At 41.0% G+C, this 18,926-nt stretch overlaps 1 protein-coding gene across 1 annotated transcript in view; it reads left to right on the forward strand.

Moving 5' to 3' along the window:
- The window catches only part of LOC126355647 (cytochrome P450 4V2-like), a 118,980-nt gene that overhangs the window by 25,977 nt on the left and 74,077 nt on the right, over positions 1–18,926 (forward strand). The window contains exon 2 of the mRNA XM_050006012.1: positions 11,548–11,778. Coding sequence (XP_049861969.1) covers positions 11,593–11,778 — 186 coding nt within the window. The 5' untranslated portion in view covers positions 11,548–11,592. The remainder of the gene's footprint in view (positions 1–11,547; positions 11,779–18,926) is intronic.

The raw sequence follows: 18,926 nt of genomic DNA on the forward strand, positions 1-18,926 counted from the left end.
CCCAATAGTGCATATTACGCCGGTTTACGTTACCGCTGTTGGTGAATGACGCTTCGTAGCTAAATAGAACGCGTGCAAAAAGTCTGTCATCGTCCCGTAATTTCTCTTGCGCCCAGTGGCAGAACTGTGCACGACGTTCAAAGCCGTCGCCATTCCTAGTGCATTGAAATATGGTGCGGGTGCAATCGATGTTGATGTAGCATTATCAACACTGACGTTTTTCAGATTCCCGATTGTCGCACACTTTGTCTGCTACTGATTTGCGGGTTAGCCGTGACAGCAGCTAAAACACCTACTTGGGCATCTTCATTTGTTGCAGGTCGTGGTTGACGTTTCACATGTGACTGAACACTTCCTGTTTCCTTAAATAATGTAACTATCCGGCGAACGGTCCGGACACTTGCATGATGTCGTCCATAATACCGAGCAGCATACTTAGTACACGATCGTTGGGCATTTTGATCACAACAGCCATACATCAACACGATATCGCCCATTTTCCGCGATTAGTAAACGGTCCATTTTAACACGGGTAATGTATCATGAAGAAAATACCGTCTGCACTGGCGGAATGTTACGTGATACCACGTACTCATACGTTTGTGGCTATTACAGCGCCATTTATTACAAAGCGAAAAAGTGGTCCAACTAAAACATTCATATTTCTTTACGTACTACACGAATATGTAATAAAAATGGGGGTTCATATTTTAAAAAAACGCAGTTGATATCAGTTTGACCTATGGCAGCGCCATCTAGGGGGCAAACCATAGCGCCATCCCTCTTCAGGCTAGACGAGTTTCGTCCTTTGTAGTTTTTTCGTTTGATGCTTATTTCGTGACAGTTACTGTGGGGTAAGAAACATCTACCTATCAAATGTGTGGGAGTGATGGTGGAAAAGAAGCCTAGGCCATGATGTGTGAATGTCCAGACTTGATACATCTGATATCTGAGAATGAGAGCACTTACCGACTTGCAACAATCTTTACACTCAACATCGAATCACCACCAAATTTTTTCTCGCTGACAATCCCTACAAAATAGAGAAAGAAATAATATTTATAGCGTACTACTGGGCCGCAGTTCGTGCAATAAAAGTACTGCAAGAGGCATGGCATTGTATTTTACTACTTCTTTGCTACTAACTGTATTCACGACACGTTTTGCAGACAGAATGCACATATACCACTGGATGTAACTGCAAAACTATATCATTGTACGACATTCATTTTAGGAGATTTCAGGAGATATAAACATAAAGAACAAGGCCACATGGAGCATGGTAAGGTTATGGATGCCCAGCTGTAAGTAAACACCTGGGAAATGCCGGGTTTGTCTGCTAGCATATACAGATTGTCACTCCCAAGAGTAGCCAGGCGCATTTTCTGGTGTTTCGCCAGATATTTAATTCTTTTTATAACTGTGTAGTCAGCCCAAACCGATACGGCTGATTACGTCTTTCGTGCGAGGTCCAGTGTAGACAAAAAGCGTCAGTTTGTTTCCCATTTTGAATCACAAACAAAATGATTTTTGAAGCGTAAGTTTACTTGCCCATTCGACAGAGCATTCGCAAATTAGTTTACCGCGATACTCGTGTTATCGATAAGTACTAACAGGGATATTATAAAGTCAAGAATAACTAGATGCGACTGACTAGCTCTGTTATTGCAGGTCTGTGGCAGCCAGTGTCGGGCAGCAACGTGCCGTTGCTGCTGTAGTACTGGTTATTCTTCGCCATCTACTGTCCCTGTTAACACGTACAGATAACACAAATGTCGTTCTAGACTAATCTGGGACAGCTCTATCGAATGACCACGTAAAATTCTGATTTAAACATCATTTTGTGTGCAACGGGAAAAAAACTGACACTTTCTGTCGACACTGAAAGTCTCGCGAAAGACATGATGTGCACTAGTTGTTTGGGGGTCTCCAGATAAACATAGCAAAAACGAAATGGCACCATAGAAAAATCGCCTTACAACTCTTAGGAGAGACACCCTGTATGTACAGAAACACACAGTTGGTTTTAAAGGCAGAGGTTTATAAAAGACATATCACATCGTGAGCAACAACCTTTGTTAGAGATATTTCCCTCAGACACTAGACATCCTTTAGTATTTTCCTTTCAGAGGCTGTTTTTTACTGGTTCAGCACCTTAATATTTATTGTTGCGTTGTACCTAGTCTGCTTCGCTTGCACAGCTGGACGATCAGTCAGTGGCTGTACCGCTATAGCTTCTGTGTTTGCCACAATTCATTCTGCCACTTTCCCCCAGCTGGCAGTCTACTGGCGATTGACATAGGTGGTTCAGCTTCCGGGTGCTGCCAACGTAGAAATTGAACGAACTGTTGGGCCCTCCGAGGACAATATTCTGGGCGCAACGATATTCTTGTCTGTGCTGCATATTGTCCAAGTTTCGCTTCGGTACACGGCTACGCTGCCTCCAGAGGCGACATCTACATCTACTGTATCTACATGGATACCCTGCAAATCACATTTAAGTGCTTGGCGGAGGGTTTATCGAACTAACTTCACAATTCTCTATCATTCCAATCTCGTATAGCGTGCGGAAAGAATGAACACTTATATCTTTCCGTACGAGCTCTTATTTCCATTATTCTATCATGGTGACCGTTTCTCCCTATGTACCTAGGTGTCGACAAAATGTGTTCGCATTCGGAAGAGAAAGTTGGTGATTGGAATTTCGTGAGAAGATTCCGTCACAACGAAAAACACCTTTGTTTTAATAATGTCCACCGAAAATTTTGTATCATTTCTGTGACACTCTCTCCCCTATTTCGCGATAATACAAAGAGTGCTACCCTTCTTTGAAGGCCGGAGTGGCCGAGCGGTTCTAGGCGCTTCAGTCTGGAACCGCGCGACCGCTATGGTCGTTTAGGGGACTGATGACCTCAGCTATTAAGTCCCATAGTGCTCAGAGCCATTTGAACCTTCTTTGAAGCTTTTCCATGTACTCCGTCAGTACTAACCCGTACGGATTCCACACCGCGCGGCAGTATCCTAAAAGAGGACGGACAGGCGTAGTGCAGGCGGTCTCCTTAGTAGACCTATTACATTTTCTAAGTGTACTGCCAATAAAACGCAGTCTTTGGTAAGCCTTCCCCACAACATTTTCTATGTGTTCCTTCCAATTTAACTTGTACGTAATTATAATTCCTAGGTATTTAGTTGAATTTACGGCCTTTATATTTGAGTGATTTATCGTGTAACCGAAGTTTACCGAATTTCTTTTAGCACTCATGTAGATGACCTAGCACCTATCGTCATTTAGGGTCAACTGACTAAATCGTTTTGCAATTTGTTTTCATTTTCTTATGATTTTACTAGTCGATAAAAAACAGCGTCGTCTGCAAACTACCTAAGACGACTGCTCAGATAGTCTCCCAAATCAGCTATATATAGATAAGGAACAGCAAAGGGCCTATAACATTACCTTGGGGACCGCCAGAAATCACTTCTGCTTTACTCGATGACTTTCCGTCAATTACTACGAACTGTGAGCTCTCCGACAGGAAATCACGAATCTGGTCACATAACTGAGACAGTATTCCATAAGCCAAAACTTTACCATCAGGTGAGCAAGATGTATGAAACAGGCGAAATACCCTCAGACTTCAACAAGAATATAATAATTCCAGTCCCAAAGAAAGCAGGTGTTGACAGATGTGAAAATTACCGAACAATCAGTTTAATACGCCACAGGTGCAAAATACTAATGCGCATTCTTTACAGACGAATGGAAAAACTAGTAGAAGCCGACCGCGGGGAAGATCAGTTCGGATTCCGTAGAAATACTGGAACACGCGAGGCAATACTGACCTTACGACTTATCTTACAAGAAAGATTAAGGAAAGGCAAACCTACGTTTCTAGCATTTGTAGACTTAGAGAAAGCTTTTGACAATGTTGACTGGAATACTCTCTTCCAAATTCTGAAGGTACAGGGGTAAAACACAGGGAGCGATAGGCTATTTACAATTTGTACAGAAACCAGATGACAGTTATAAGAGTCGAGGGACATGAAAGGGAAGCAGTTTTTGGGAAGGGAGTAAGACTGGGTTGTAGCCTGTCCCCGATGTTATTCAATCTGTATATTGAGCAAGCAGTAAAGGACACAAAAGAAAAATTCGGAGTAGGTATTAAAATCCATGGAGAAGAAATAAAAACTTTGAGGTTCGCCGATGACATTGTAATTCTGTCAGAGACAGCAAATGACTTGGAAGAGCAGTTGAATGGAATGGATAGTGTCTTGAAAGGAGGATTTAAGATGAACATCAACAAAAGCAAAACGAGGATAATGGAATGTAGTCGAATTAAGTCGGGTGTTGCTGATGAAATTAGATTAGAAAATGAGACACTTAAAGTAATAAAGGAGGTTTGCTATTTGGGGAGCAAAATAACTGATGATGGTCGAAGTAGAGAGGATATAAAATGTAGACTGGCAATGGCAAGGAAAGCGTTTCTGAAGAAGAGAAATTTGTTAACATCGAGTATAGATTTAAGTGTCAGGAAGTCATTTCTGAAAGTATTTGTATGGAGTGTAGCCATGTATGGAAGTGAAACATGGACGATAAATAGTTTGGACAAGAAGAGAATAGAAGCTTTCGAAATGTGGTGCTACAGAGATATGTTCAAGATTAGATGGGTAGATCACAGATAATGAGGAAGTATTAAATAGGACTGGGGAGAAGAGAAGTTTGTAGCACAACTTGACCAGAAGAAGGGATCGGTTGGTAGGACATGTTCTGAGGCATCAAGGGATCACCAATTTAGTATTGGAGGGCAGCGTGGAGGGTAAAAATCGAAGAGGGAGACCAAGAGTTAATTACACTAAGAAGATTCAGAAGGATGTAGGTTGCAGAAGGTACTGGGAGATGAAGAAGCTTGCACAGGATAGAGTAGCATGGAGAGCTGCATCAAACCAGTCTCAGGACTGAAGACCATAACAACAACAACATTCCATAAGCACGCAATTTCACTACACGCCGCTAGTGTGGTACCGTGTCGAAAGCCTTCCGGAATCAGTTTTAAATCCCTTACCAATAGTACTCAACACTTCATGCGAGTAAAGAGTTAGTTGTGTTTCACAAGATCGATGTTTTCTAAATCTATGTTGACTGTGTGTTAACAGACCGCTGTCTGCGAGGTATTTCATAATGTTCGAACACAATATATGTTCCAAAATCCTGCTACATATCGACGTTAATGACATGGGCCTGTAATTTAGTGGATTACTCCTACTGGCTTTCTTGAATATTGGTGTGACCTGTGTAATGAGGATATTAACTTGTACGTTACTTACGTTGGCAGCTGTTCTCGATTGAAATTCTGGAATATTTATTTTGTTTTCTTTTGTGAAGGCATCTTCGAAAGGCCGTGCTTAGCAACGCTGCTTTGGCAGCACTGTCTTCGGTAGTATCTCCATTGCTATAGCGCAGAGAAGGCATTGATTGTGTATTGCCGCTAGCATATTTCATATACGAACTGAATCTCTTTGGATCTTCGGCCATATTTAGAGACAAAGATTTGTTGTGGAAACTGTTATATGCATCTCGCATTGAAGTCCGCGCTAAAGTTCGAGCTTCCGTAAAAGCTCGCAAGTCTTAGGGATTTTGCGTATGTTTAAATTATCAAGTTTGTACCGTTGTTTCTGCAACAGTGTTCTGACCCGTTTTGTGTACCAAAGAGGATTAGCGCCGTCATTTGCTAATTTATTTGGTATAAATCTCTCAATCGCTGCCGATACTACTCTGAATTCAAGCCACATCAGGCTTACACTTATATTAATTTGGAGGAAGTGGAGATTGTCTTTCAGGAAGACGTCAAGTGAAGTTTTGGCTGCTGTTTTGAATAGTTATATTTTTCGTTTATTTTTGGAGGATTTGGGGGTTACAATATTCAGTCTCACTACGACAACTCTGTGTCCACTAATCCCTGTATCCGTTTTGATGCTCGTTAGTAACTCAGGATTATCTGTTGCTAAGAGGTCAAGTGTGTTTTCTCAACCGTTTGCTATTCATGTGGGCTCATGAACTAACTGCTCGAAATGATTTTCAAAGAACGTGTTTAGCACAATTTCGGATGATGTTTTATGAGCACCTCCGGAATTAAACATTGATTTTCGCCAACATATCGAGGGTAAATTAAAGTTACTACCAACTAGAATCCTGTGAGTCGGGTAGATGTTAGAAATCAAACTCAAGTTTTCTTTGAACCCTTCAGCAATTGTATCAGCTGCATTGGGAGGTCGGTAAAAGGATCCAACTATTATTTTATTCTGTTTGCCAACAATGACCTCCACCCATACTAGCTCACAGGAACTATCTACTTCAATTTCGCGACAAGATAAATTACTTCTAACAGCAACAACGTAACACTAAAATTTATATTTGATCTTAATAAGCATAGCTTTTCCATAAACGCTTTTCTTGTTGTTGCCTTTATGCATTTTTAATCATTTCTACTTTGGTTGTCATCGGTTGTATTGGTGCCCAGGCAGCAAACCTCACCGACTGCCTTTAGTGTCTCATTTCCTCATCAAATACTCTTAGCATCACTTAATTTTTCTTTACTTTTGTTTTCATCTTACAAACAATTTTCAACATTCCATCCACTATGTTTAATTGGTCTTACAAGTCCTTTTTTCATCTCTGACCGAGCTACAGTCTCATACACAAATCTAAACTTTATTCCTATTGCTCAACATTATTTCCGTTACTAAATTTCTCTCTCTTCAGTAAGTGTTAGCGTGGCGTACATAATGAATTACATGAGCATACAGTTTCAAAGACTATATTCTCATCACTGACGAAAGCTTATTCTAAGTCTATAAATACAATAAATATAGGTTTGCTCTCCTTCGATATGTCTTGTAAGATAATTCGAAAGGACAGGATGGTCTCGCATGGAGTTACATTTCTTCCGAACCCAACTGATCTCTCCATGTCGGCGTCTGCCAGTTGTTCCATTGTTCTGTAAATAACTGTAACTTACATAACTAATGATTTGGTAGTGTTGACATATGTCAACACTTTCCGTCTTTGTGCTTAGGATAACTGCATTCTTATTGAATTCTGAGAGTATTTTGCTTTGCGTAGCAGGTGGAACAGTTGTCATCGCTGGCTCTCACAAGGTTTAAAGTCATGCTGATAGAACGTTGTTTACTTCAGGTGGCTTGTTTCGATTTAAGTGCAGTCATATTCTTCTTGCAGTATTACATCACCAGTTCATCTCCATAAACTTCCTCTTCACTTTTCCTAACACTATCTTCAAGTTTCATTCATTTCTGTATTCCCTTTGCATATGTCTTCTACCTTCAGCCTTACCTTGTTTATTTTGTACTAATTTGCCATGCGTAATCTTGACGGTCATACAGCTACTTCTCTTTTCTCCGAATGTTTATTTAATTTTCATATATGTGGCCTCTCTTTCCCACCATAGCTATACATACTTCTACAGCTTTGCATTTCACCTCTAGCCTCTCCTACTTTTCCCTTTTTCACTCGCAGTCAGTCTCATTCTTCTTCTTCTTGGTGCCATACACTTGTAGTGCGTCGGCTGCTCACAGGCGGTGTTCCCTTGCTTCTTGAACCAGCTCTTCAAAGTTGTTGATGCCAGTCCATGTCTTGATATTCTGTCTCCATGATTGCTTCCTTCTATGTGGTGGTCGCTTTCCGTCTATTCTGCCTTCTAGAATTAATTGCAGAAGTTCACATTTCTTTCCTCTCATAATGTGCCCCCAGTACGATGTCTTTCGGCTTTTAATTGTCCGCATTATTTCTCTTTCCATACCGGCTCTACACGGCACTTCAGCATTGCCCACTTTCTCAGTCCATGGTATTTTTAGTAATCGACGAAATGGGTCAAATAGCTCTGAGCACTGTGGGACTTAACATCTGAGGTCACTAGTCCACTAGACTTAGAACTACTTAAACCTAACTAATCTAAGGACGTCACACACATCTACGCCCGAGGCAGGATTCGAACCTGCGATGGGGAGAACATAGCATTCTACCACCCTTATCCTCAAATGGAGCGGTATGTCTGTGTATATCAGCACATTTCGTAGCTTTCGGAACGTTTGTTTGTCAATCCCACAGCGAATCTTAATTTCCTCATCACATTCAAGTGTCGAGTTTATCACAGATCCTAGATATCTAAATTCGGTTACTTACTCAATTTTATTACCATTAATGACTAGGGACTTGTTTTGACCAGGGGTTCCTTCAATTGACATCCATTTAGTTTTCTTGACGTTTTTTCTGACACCAAAATGCTGACCAGCTTTATTCTGTAAGAATTTTCTGTAGGTCGGCTACGGATGGCGCAAACAAAGCTGTGTCGTCGCCATACCGTAAGTTCCAGATCTTCACTCCATTTATTTTTATACCATATAATTCTGAGTCTTGACTGGATCGAAAAATATTTTCCAGATACTAACCGACAGTCACGGGGATAGTATACAGCCCTGGCGGACCCCTTTTCGTATTTGCACAGATTCTGTTTTTAAATTTTTGTTATTTCTGACCTCTGCTCTCTGATTCCAGTATAACTGCTAAATGATTCATCTGTCCTTACCATCCAATCATTTCTTAGACATCGTAATTCCTTGTTACCTAATTCACTTTCTGCATTTTATTGTCTTGTTTCATCTCTTAAGTTCAGTATCTCCTGCGAACAGAAGAATTTATATTGACCTTTGTGTTACTGCCTATTTTTTCACCTGCTGCCTGGACATTAATTCATTTTTCCAAACTAACCATTACTCTCTGAATGTATTCTTTCTTTTGCCCTGTTTCAGTCGATAGTTACATAATTCTCTCTTTAGAGATTTTAACAGATATATAGTGTGCGTTGTTTGTATGTGTGTGTGTGTGTGTGTGTGTGTGTGTGTGTGTGTGTGTGTGTGTGTGTGTGGGTGGGAGGGTGGGTGGGTGTGTGTGTGGGTGTGTGTGTGGGTGTGTGGTGTTCTCTTAATTTGGGAAATGCTGATGTATATTCCTTATTAAGTGCAGAAAATGAGCAGGGGGAGCGGCACATCAAAAGTTTGTCTATGAGATTTCCTGTGACAAGGTACAAGACGACGACGATGTCGATACAAAAGAAACGGGTGGTTCAGTACCATGATGGGATTATCAAAGTGTGTAACATATTGATTGGTGTTCAAATAAAATAGCTATACTTAGAGAAATGTGATTATTGAATTCATAGTGACACACTGGAATTACCAGAATGAAATTCTCACTCTTCAGCTGAGTGTGCGCTGAAATGAAACTTCCTGGCAGATTACTCGGGACCTTTGCCTTTTGCGGGCAAGTACACTACCATCTGAGCCACCGGAGCACGACTCACGGCCGGTCCTCACAGCTTTACTTCTGCCAGTATCTCGTCTCCTACATTCCAAACTTTACAGAAGCTCTCCTGTGAACCTTGCAGAACTAGCGCTCCTGAAAGAAAGGATACTGCGGAGACATGGCTTAGCCACAGCCTGGGGGATGCTTCCAGAATGAGATTCTCACTGTGCAGCGGAGTGTGCGCTGATATGGAACTTCCTGGCAGATTAAAACTGTGTGCCCGACCGAGACTCGAACTTGTGCTATTTGGGGAGGCATCGACCTGGAGCCATCTTTTAGACCCAAATCGAAGCATATTAGAAAATGTGGAGAAAACTGACAAGAGGCAGGACCAGGATGATAGGACATGTGTTAAGACTCCAGGGAATAAATCCCATGGTATTATAGGGAGCTGTGGAAGGTAAAATATGTAGAGAAAGACAGAGATTGGAATTCATACAACAAATAATTGAGGATATACGTTGCAAGTACTACTATGAGATGAAGATGTTGGCACAGGAGATGACACAAAAGAAAACAAGAACAAACCAAAAAATCTTTTATATCCCTAAACAGACCACTAACTCACTGGCGACACTGTCTTAATATAAGACTCACATAGTCTGTCCGAAGCAACATCATCTCGAAACTTATTGGTAGTAATTCCAGTGCCCAACGCTAGGTGGTCAGTGATTCTACTATCACACTCTCTTGGCTGCTGAATATGCCTGCCCATTGGAAGAAGTAAATGTAGCCATTAATGAAAGTGCAAGGTTAATTACTGTATGCCAGAAGCCAACTCATAAGGATAAAATGTTACTTTATCATAGGCACTGCCTCTCCTGACATGTCAAATGGAGAAGTATTGAAGAGAATGAGATACATCCACTACAAGGACATCTCCACGTAGATCTAGACTGAATTCTGGGAACTGCTTTTTCCAGTCAACATATGGAATACATATGCCAGTTAAGAAGGCTATATAAAACAATAGGCTTCCATAGTAAGTCATCTCCAAGCAGGCGTTGAGTCAGCACAGTGCTTACCACCTGGACACAACTGACACTGAACCACATGGAAATTTTTGAACAGGTTACAGATGGCATTGGTAAATCTAAGGACATTCTTATAAACGAGGATACATACCGGAACTAATACTGTGTCAATGTGAAGTACAGAGAACGAAACAGTGTGTCAGTGTCTGTGTTGTCCTGACTCTTGCAACCAGGACAAACGTTTCAAGACAAAAAATGCAGTAGAACTCGCTTATTTCTGGACAAACTCTGCTTGATTTCAATTTTTTGATGTTTGTGTGTCTATCAATTAATTCAATTGCCTTACCTAAAACCTTAAATTTACAGAATTCAATGCGTGTGCTTATGACTCCAGTAATAAATAAATTAATGAAGTATTGGAAATGAAAAATTTGAGATTCATTGGGCTTTTCTTATGTATATAGATGAATGTGCATGACGTTTAAGAGTTTGGAATTTCCAATTCAAGTAGATTGACTCGACAGCAGCAAACCATTTTCACAGCTCATTCACAGAGCTTGTAGCTAGAATTGAAAAGGCTGTGTTTTACAGCAAGTCGTTAATATTTTAACCCGTATTCTAAATCTATTAAATAAGCAAATATAAAATTTAAGAGGTGCCACAAACCTTTGAGGCACTTGGTGCACTGATAAAAAATATGGCAGAAAATTATCCTCAACATAAAATTTATCAAAGAAAATAATATAGAACACATATGCTTATTATTTCTCACATAAAACTGGTAGGTAATGCTGTAGATATAATCAGTACCCAATTGAATGAATCATTAATATCTTGGATGTTTACTTGGTTTTAGAATCATATTTTTCTACAATGGTTTCTAAAAAGGGTTTTGCGTTATTTATTTATTATGTTGGGAAATGTAACAAGATTTTCAACGACGTTTTGTAGTTAAACACATTTTGGTTAAGTCATCTACTAAGAGTTTATGTTTTATTGTGTTTTATGCTCCTCAGATTACTTAATTCTATATATTTAATCACATTCATGCTCTACATATTTCAGCCACTTGATTATAAAAACAAGAATCACTTCTAATTGTATTTGTTTAGTTTTAGTGTTTTAACAACTTTTATCGTAGTTGATTAAGTAATTTCATAGACTCTCCTCATTACAAATTTCTTGTGTCTTCATTCACAGACAATATTATACCGTCCATGGACGATAATCGGCTTGTTCAAGTGGATGACTGCAGAAGGTCGGGCCCTCATAAGAGTAAACAATCTTTGCAAATATGTCGTCGGGTATGGATTTGCCATAGCAAGAGAAAATATTTCTAACATTGATATCAATGGAAGATCACTTTTAGCTTTACTTCACCCGGAAAAGAAACTTTGGTTCCCATCTACCGAGAAGGACTTGTATGACGGAGTAAGTAAGCGGCTCTGGCATCACAAATAACTTGTCATCACTCTCTGTAACGCCGTTACAGCATTTACTCTATCAAAACAACGTGACACATAATGTATCAGAGAGCAGCATGAAATATCAAACAAGAAAATTTTAATGACTACTGCTATCTTCACATATTTGCGGCCACACATATTAAAAACAAACTATAATATGTTTCTTATGGCATCACAAAACTGATTATGGACATACGAGTACATTAAACAAGGTTGACAGTGACATAACTGAAACGCATAAGCAATGAAACCTCCGAATTTCTGCTTGAATATCTTCAATTATAGAAACACTTTTCAGGAAAAAGGTAACACTATCATAACGTAAGCTGCAAGAAGCTATTAAGTGCTAAGGGATACAACAGGTGTATTGCCGTCTTACAATATCACCTGTGGCGATTTTACACTTTTGTTATGCCGTAAGAAATTTTATCTTGTCATAATGCAGTAAAGTATTGATTTTGTATGCATGTGATCCCTACACTACGTAGTGTACGGCATATTTTCCGTTTTTAATGTTATACATCATGACGTTCACTGAAATGCTAGGATTGAGAAACAGATAGTGACCATAAATTACTGCATGCCATTCCCACGTCCCCATGATCAAATTAGGATCAACAGTCGATTGTGATGTTTAACAGAACAGTGATGACTGTTATACAACACTCAGTTGGCATCACATACCATATGGCGATTTATTGTGCGAAGTTGATGGTTGCGTAAAGTACACAAAGTGGAGACGTTGTTTGCAACTCCACACATTGCAGTCCTCCAGTGGTAATTAGGATGTGGAGAATCCAGGCACGCTCTGGTTGACATAATAGGCTCCAAGCGTCCCCCATGAATAACACAGCATAGTGATTCCTATTCTATCATGTTAAGAGCCACCTGTTGAGCAGATCCAGTCTCGTACAGCAGTCCGAATGTTAATAGAAATAACACTGGTACCTCTGGCGTCACTCATCGTTCCATATGAGAACAATGCCTTAGGCCATCCACACATGGTGCTATTCAAAAGGAACGGAACGGGCTGGCGATCTAAATTGGTCGCTCATTGCCGACTGGCTGCTAACGACAAACTATAATTGCAGGTCCTGAGTGTGGAGGAAAGGAACTGTTGTTTGTTGCACCCTGGCGTCTCTTTGTTGCATTCGTCAGCAGAGTTTAGAATGAAGCTCAAAGAATGTTTTGAAGCTCTGTTATCATTACATGCGAATGAGAAAACGAAGAAAATCCTACATCCATCAGCACACCCAGAGAAATGGAACTACAGACTCTTTGTAGCAGCTATGGACTAAAACAGAAATTCGATGTTACTAACAGAATTACTTCTACGTGAACACCATTGTAATCTGTCGCTTCTCTGTGGTTTTCCTACCGTTTTCACTGTGTTTTTGTGCCCGATTATGTCATTTTACAGGACAAGGATTCTGCTAGTCAGTACTCCCGCTATGACTAACTTTTTTTTCTTTTTTAGTTCGGGAGATACACAGTATTCAGTGTTCTATAAACTCTCATTTTTACTCTTGATGCCAGGCTTTCTGCGTCAAACCTCTCCTGCTTTAGCCTGAGTGTTTATGATTGTATAAAATGGGACATGTTTCCACTGCAAGTATGAAGCTTACGTTGAAACCTGCTCAGTCATTTTCAAAATAAAACAGTGTGATTCGTGTTCGAGGACACAATTCAGATCGCTTGCCAACGAACACGCCAAATCACTGGCAACTGGTTGGTAATACGTTGAAAGCGATTTACTTGTTAGTCACTCTGATGTCGCATCGCCTGGGGAATCAGCTACACGGAAAGTTCTTCACAAGCGACCAGTTACAACGCCCGCCGTCAACGTCATTTTAGTTGCTCCGTGTTCGGAGAGCGTAACAGAAACCTGGAGAAGTCGCTAGCAGGAGAAATACAAGTGATCTTGTGTTACTGCATGCCTGTGAGTGTTCATTTCCAACTTGTTGTTGTCTTTGAAATAGATTCGAAAAACGTTGGAAAGTTTATATTAAATTTAAAGTTTTCCAAAATATATAAAAAATCATGAAGATCTTCAGAGGCACCGACGAATGGGTGCTTACGTGTTTGACCAAAACAATCTCTACCATGCTGATTTGCCTCTCTGAGGTTGCCGCCTTTAATCTTCTTTACGATTTTGTGAAGTAGCGAACAGTTTTTTGTTGTATACATTCTAATTTCTGTCTTCACTTGTAATTTTGTTTTTCTGTCTAGTACCATTCAAATTATTTCCTGTTCTATACCTACAGTACATCTATATCAGTACTCTGCAAGCGACATGGCTGTGTGTGGGGGTGGATACTTTGGGTACCACTAAATGATCCGCCATTGCCTGATCCATTCACGAACGGAGCTTGGGCAGAATAATTGTCGGTAAGCCTCTGTGTTACATATAATCTGTCGAATTTTCTTGCTGTGGTCATCTGCGATAGCTGTGTGAGATGGAGTAATATGCCGTCCTCCCCGGAAAGTATTCTCACGAAACTTCAGTAGTAAAACTATCTGTGATGCACAACCCCTCTGCTACTGGAGTCTGTTGAACATCTTTGTTACACCCTCGCGTGGACTTAACTATACCGCGAGGAAAATACCGTGAAGAAATGTCCCGCTCTTCGTTTTATCTTCTCTGTCTCTTGTATCAGGCCTACCTGCAAAGCATCCCAGATTGATGGACAGTACTCTGGAGTCGTTCGAACAAGCGCCCTGTAAGCCGCTTCTTGTGATGCTGACTAATCCTACTAGGCTACATCACTCCATCATCCAGGCTGGGTCGAAGATTTTCTCCGCTCAGGGACTGGTTGTTGTGTTATCCTAATCATCATCATTTGATCCCCATCGACGAGCAAGTCGCAGAAATGGCATCAAATCGAAAGACTTGCACCTGGCGACCGGTCTCCCCGATGTGAGGCCCTAGTCACACACCAAAAACAGAGAGAGAGTGGAATGTTAGATTCCTTAATTGGGTAGGTAGGTTAGATAATCTGAAGATGGAAATGGATAGGCTGAAATTAAACATAGTGGGAATTAATGAAGTGCGGTACCAAGAAGAACAGGGGTTTTGATCAGCTGAGTACATACCTACCTGTAAAACATCAAATGATAGTAAAGCTGGAACTCATCTAGTAATAAATACGAAATTAGGGTTTGGTGTGAGCTACTGTGAAGAGCATAGTGAATCCTTTATTATAGACAAGACTGAAATGCAACCAACTCCACCACAGCAGTACATGACAATGATGTTGAGATTGTAGGAATTCACTACGAGGTAAAACATATTATTCAGATTGTTAAGGAAGGAGAAAATTTAAGAGTATTGGGGGACTGGAAATCGACCGTAAAGAAGGGAAAAGGAGGATAATAGTGCGTGCACATAGGTTGGGGGAAATGAATGAGAGAGATGACCATTTGGTACAATTTTGCACAGAGCACAATTTAATCACTGCTAACACTTTGTTTGAAAATCATGTATGAAAGTCGCGTACACGCAAGACTCGTGGAGAGATAGGAGAATGGGTATATTGGATAAATAATAAGGTCGCATCGAATGAAACTGGAGAAGAAAGAAATTCGGGGAAGAGCTTGACTACAAGAAGTGATCAGTTAATGGGTCACATCTTGGGGAAACAAAGAATCGTTCATTTGGTAGTAGTGCGAAATGCGGAGATTAAAAATTGTAGAGGTGGGTTCCGATACACTAGACAGGTTCAAAAGGATCTGGGGTTGCAATAGGTGTGAAGATGACTGCACAAGATAAACTACTGTAGAGAGTTGCATTAAACCAGTTTTCGGTATCAATATCACAACCACAAATATTTCATTATGGCTTTTCTATGTTTTCTATATTAATTCTGTCTTTATGTTTTTCTGAGGTGTTTTTCTGTTATATTGTTTTATTATAACAATTTTTTATCTCTCTACACCCGAGAGAAGTAGTAATCTAGAATCCTCCACATACCATCTTGGTTAGCTTATCAATTGCATAGTTTATCCATTATTTTATCAACTGATTATTAATTAATTTTAGTGAATTCAGTGCAGTCTTAGTATATCACTTAGTTACATAGTCAATATCACAACCACAAACCAAAAACTGATTTTGTTTCACCCCTCTCACGCACATTTTTCAATCAATATTAGTATTAATAAATTCAAAATTCGAGACTAAGTAAGAAGTGCTATGGAAACTTTTCAGCGAATAAACATAAAAGTGATATGTATTTAAAGACTTTATTTGCAGGTGAATTAGATGAATATGCTATTCATGTTACAGATTTCACATACTATACGAATATTTTTAGGTGTTCTCCATTAGTCGTAAATATATTAATTCATTATTTCCACCCTCTTGCAATACAGACTAACATGTTATCGGCAACTGGCAGGGCTGAACTGTTATGGACAGCTGCATTCCAACAATAGCAACTCTTACCAGAGACGAATGTATTTTTTTCGTCACTGTCTGAAGATTCCGCAGACTGGTCAGTTTCACGATTGTCCGTAAGTGCTGCAGGAGCGTCAGCTTCAGAATTAGTCCCATCATGTATTTCACATACGTCGCTTTCACAATTGAGTTTTTATACCAATGCTTCCCACTAGCATCTTCGTTAGTAAAATGTCATTCCTAAGTGGCATTTTGAAATACTTGACCTTCACACTCAGCAACAGTACAGTTACGCAATCTGTATTACAGAGTCATATTGACCTCCACCTCATTCCCCCGTCCCAAAAAAAATCTGTCAAGATAATCAAACGACAATGTCTCACAACTTCGAACATCCGTCCTCTGCTGTATCTCATTTGATGCTGAATTTACGTGGCAGCGGGTTGTATATGTGCAGTGACACACGGGCAGTAGCAAACAAAGAACTCCATCTCAAAGTAACCCAAGACTACGCTTCTAGGATTAAAACCAATGAATAAACAACTGATTCACAATCGTAGCGAAAAGCAATTGATCTAATCTAATTTGCTTTACCGCGCCCTTGGCGTGTGCTGATACAGTTGGGCTTGCTGTGCCTCACAGCAGACACTGGCGCACACCCCATCCGTCCAGACTTCCGTTCACGATGTTATTTACACGTGGCTGCACTTAGCGCACGTTCACACTTAATACGATACACCTCATCAAAAACAAAGCCATCAGCATGCCACCAGTAACTATACAAGCACTCAGATTGTGCTCACTATGACCAACCCCAGCCACTGCAGCGCCTCTACTGCAAAGCTGTGGGTCCGACCACGAAACACAGAAACCACTCAGCCACATTGTTGTTTACACCGGTGCGCCACCTGCGCTCACCATCGTTTCATACGGTACCGTATTACGCATCAACCCCTTCAGACCCTGGGCTCGGCTCGACCCAGAACCATCTTCTCTGTCGCTCCAGGGACTGACAACTATAGTCCATCCCTTCCTCCAGCTGTGCCACGGTGGTGTCTGAGCACTCACCTGTCTCCGACAGTCGTCTTGTGGCAGCGGAAGTGCCACACTCACACCAGTTACCATGATCTCTGGAGCGGGGGAAGAGAGCTGCCTATTTTTGAATGACACAGTCCTCTACTGAAATTAATCTTCCGTCTACATCTACATCTACATCCATACTCCGCAAGCCATCTGACGGTATGTGGCGGAGGGTACCTTGAGTACCTCTATCGGTTCTCCCTTCTATTCCAGTCTCGTATTGTTCGTGAATGAAAGATTGTCGGTATGCCTCTGCGTGGGCTCTAATCTCTCTGAATTTATCCTCATGGTCTCTTCGCGAAATATACGTAGACGGCAGCAATATACTGCTTAACTCCTCGGTGAAGGTATGTTCTCGAAACTTCAACAAAAGCCCGTACCGAGTTACTGAGCATCTCTCCTGCAGAGTCTACCACTGGAGTTTATCTATCATCTCCGTAACGCTTTCGCGATTAATAAATGATCCTGTAATGAATAGCTCTGCTCTTCGTTGGATATTCTCTACCTCTTATATCAACCCTATCTGTTAAGGATCCCACACTGCTGAGCAATATTCAAGCAGTGGGCGAACAAGCGTACTGTAACCTACTTCCTTTGTTTTCGGATTGCATTTCCTTAGGATTCTTCCAATGAATCTCAGTCTGGCATCTGCTTTACCGACGATCAACTTTATATGATCATTCCATTTTAAATCACTCCTAACGCGTACTCCCAGATAATTTATGGAATTAACTGCTTCCAGTTGCTGACCTGCTATTTTATAGCTAAACGATAAGGGATCTATCTTTCTATGTATTCGCAGCACATTACACTTGTCTACATTGAGATTCAATTGCCATTCCCTGCACCATGCGTCAATTCGCTGCAGATCCTCCTGCATTTCACTACAATTTTCCATTGTTACAATCACTCAATACACCACAGCAACATCTGCAAAAAGCCTCAGTGAACTTCCGATGTCATCCACAAGGTCATTTATATATACACTCCTGGAAATTGAAATAAGAACACCGTGAATTCATTGTCCCAGGAAGGGGAAACTTTATTGACACATTCCTGGGGTCAGATACATCACATGATCACACTGACAGAACCACAGGCACATAGACACAGGCAACAGAGCATGCACAATGTCGGCACTAGTACAGTGTATATCCACCTTTCGCAGCAATGCAGGCTGCTATTCTCCCATGGAGACGAACGTAGAGATGCTGGATGTAGTCCTGTGGAACGGCTTGCCATACCATTTCCACCTGGCGCCTCAGTTGGACCAGAGTTCGTGTTGGACGTGCAGACCCCGTGAGACGACGCTTCATCTAGTCCCAAACATGCTCAATGGGGGACAGATCCGGAGATCTTGCTGGCCAGGGTAGTTGACTTACACCTTCTAGAGCACGTTGGGTGGCACGGGATACATGCGGACGTGCATTGTCCTGTTGGAACAGCAAGTTCCCTTGCCGGTCTAGGAATGGTAGAACGATGGGTTCGATGACGGTTTGGATGTACCGTGCACTATTCAGTGTCCCCTCGACGATCACCGGAGGTGTACGGCCAGTGTAGGAGATAGCTCCCCACACCATGATGCCGGGTGTTGGCCCTGTGTGCCTTGGTCGTATGCAGTCCTGATTGCGGCGCTC

The sequence above is a fragment of the Schistocerca gregaria genome, chromosome 3 (assembly GCF_023897955.1).
Source record: "Schistocerca gregaria isolate iqSchGreg1 chromosome 3, iqSchGreg1.2, whole genome shotgun sequence".
Classification (NCBI taxonomy): Eukaryota; Metazoa; Arthropoda; class Insecta; order Orthoptera; family Acrididae; genus Schistocerca; species Schistocerca gregaria.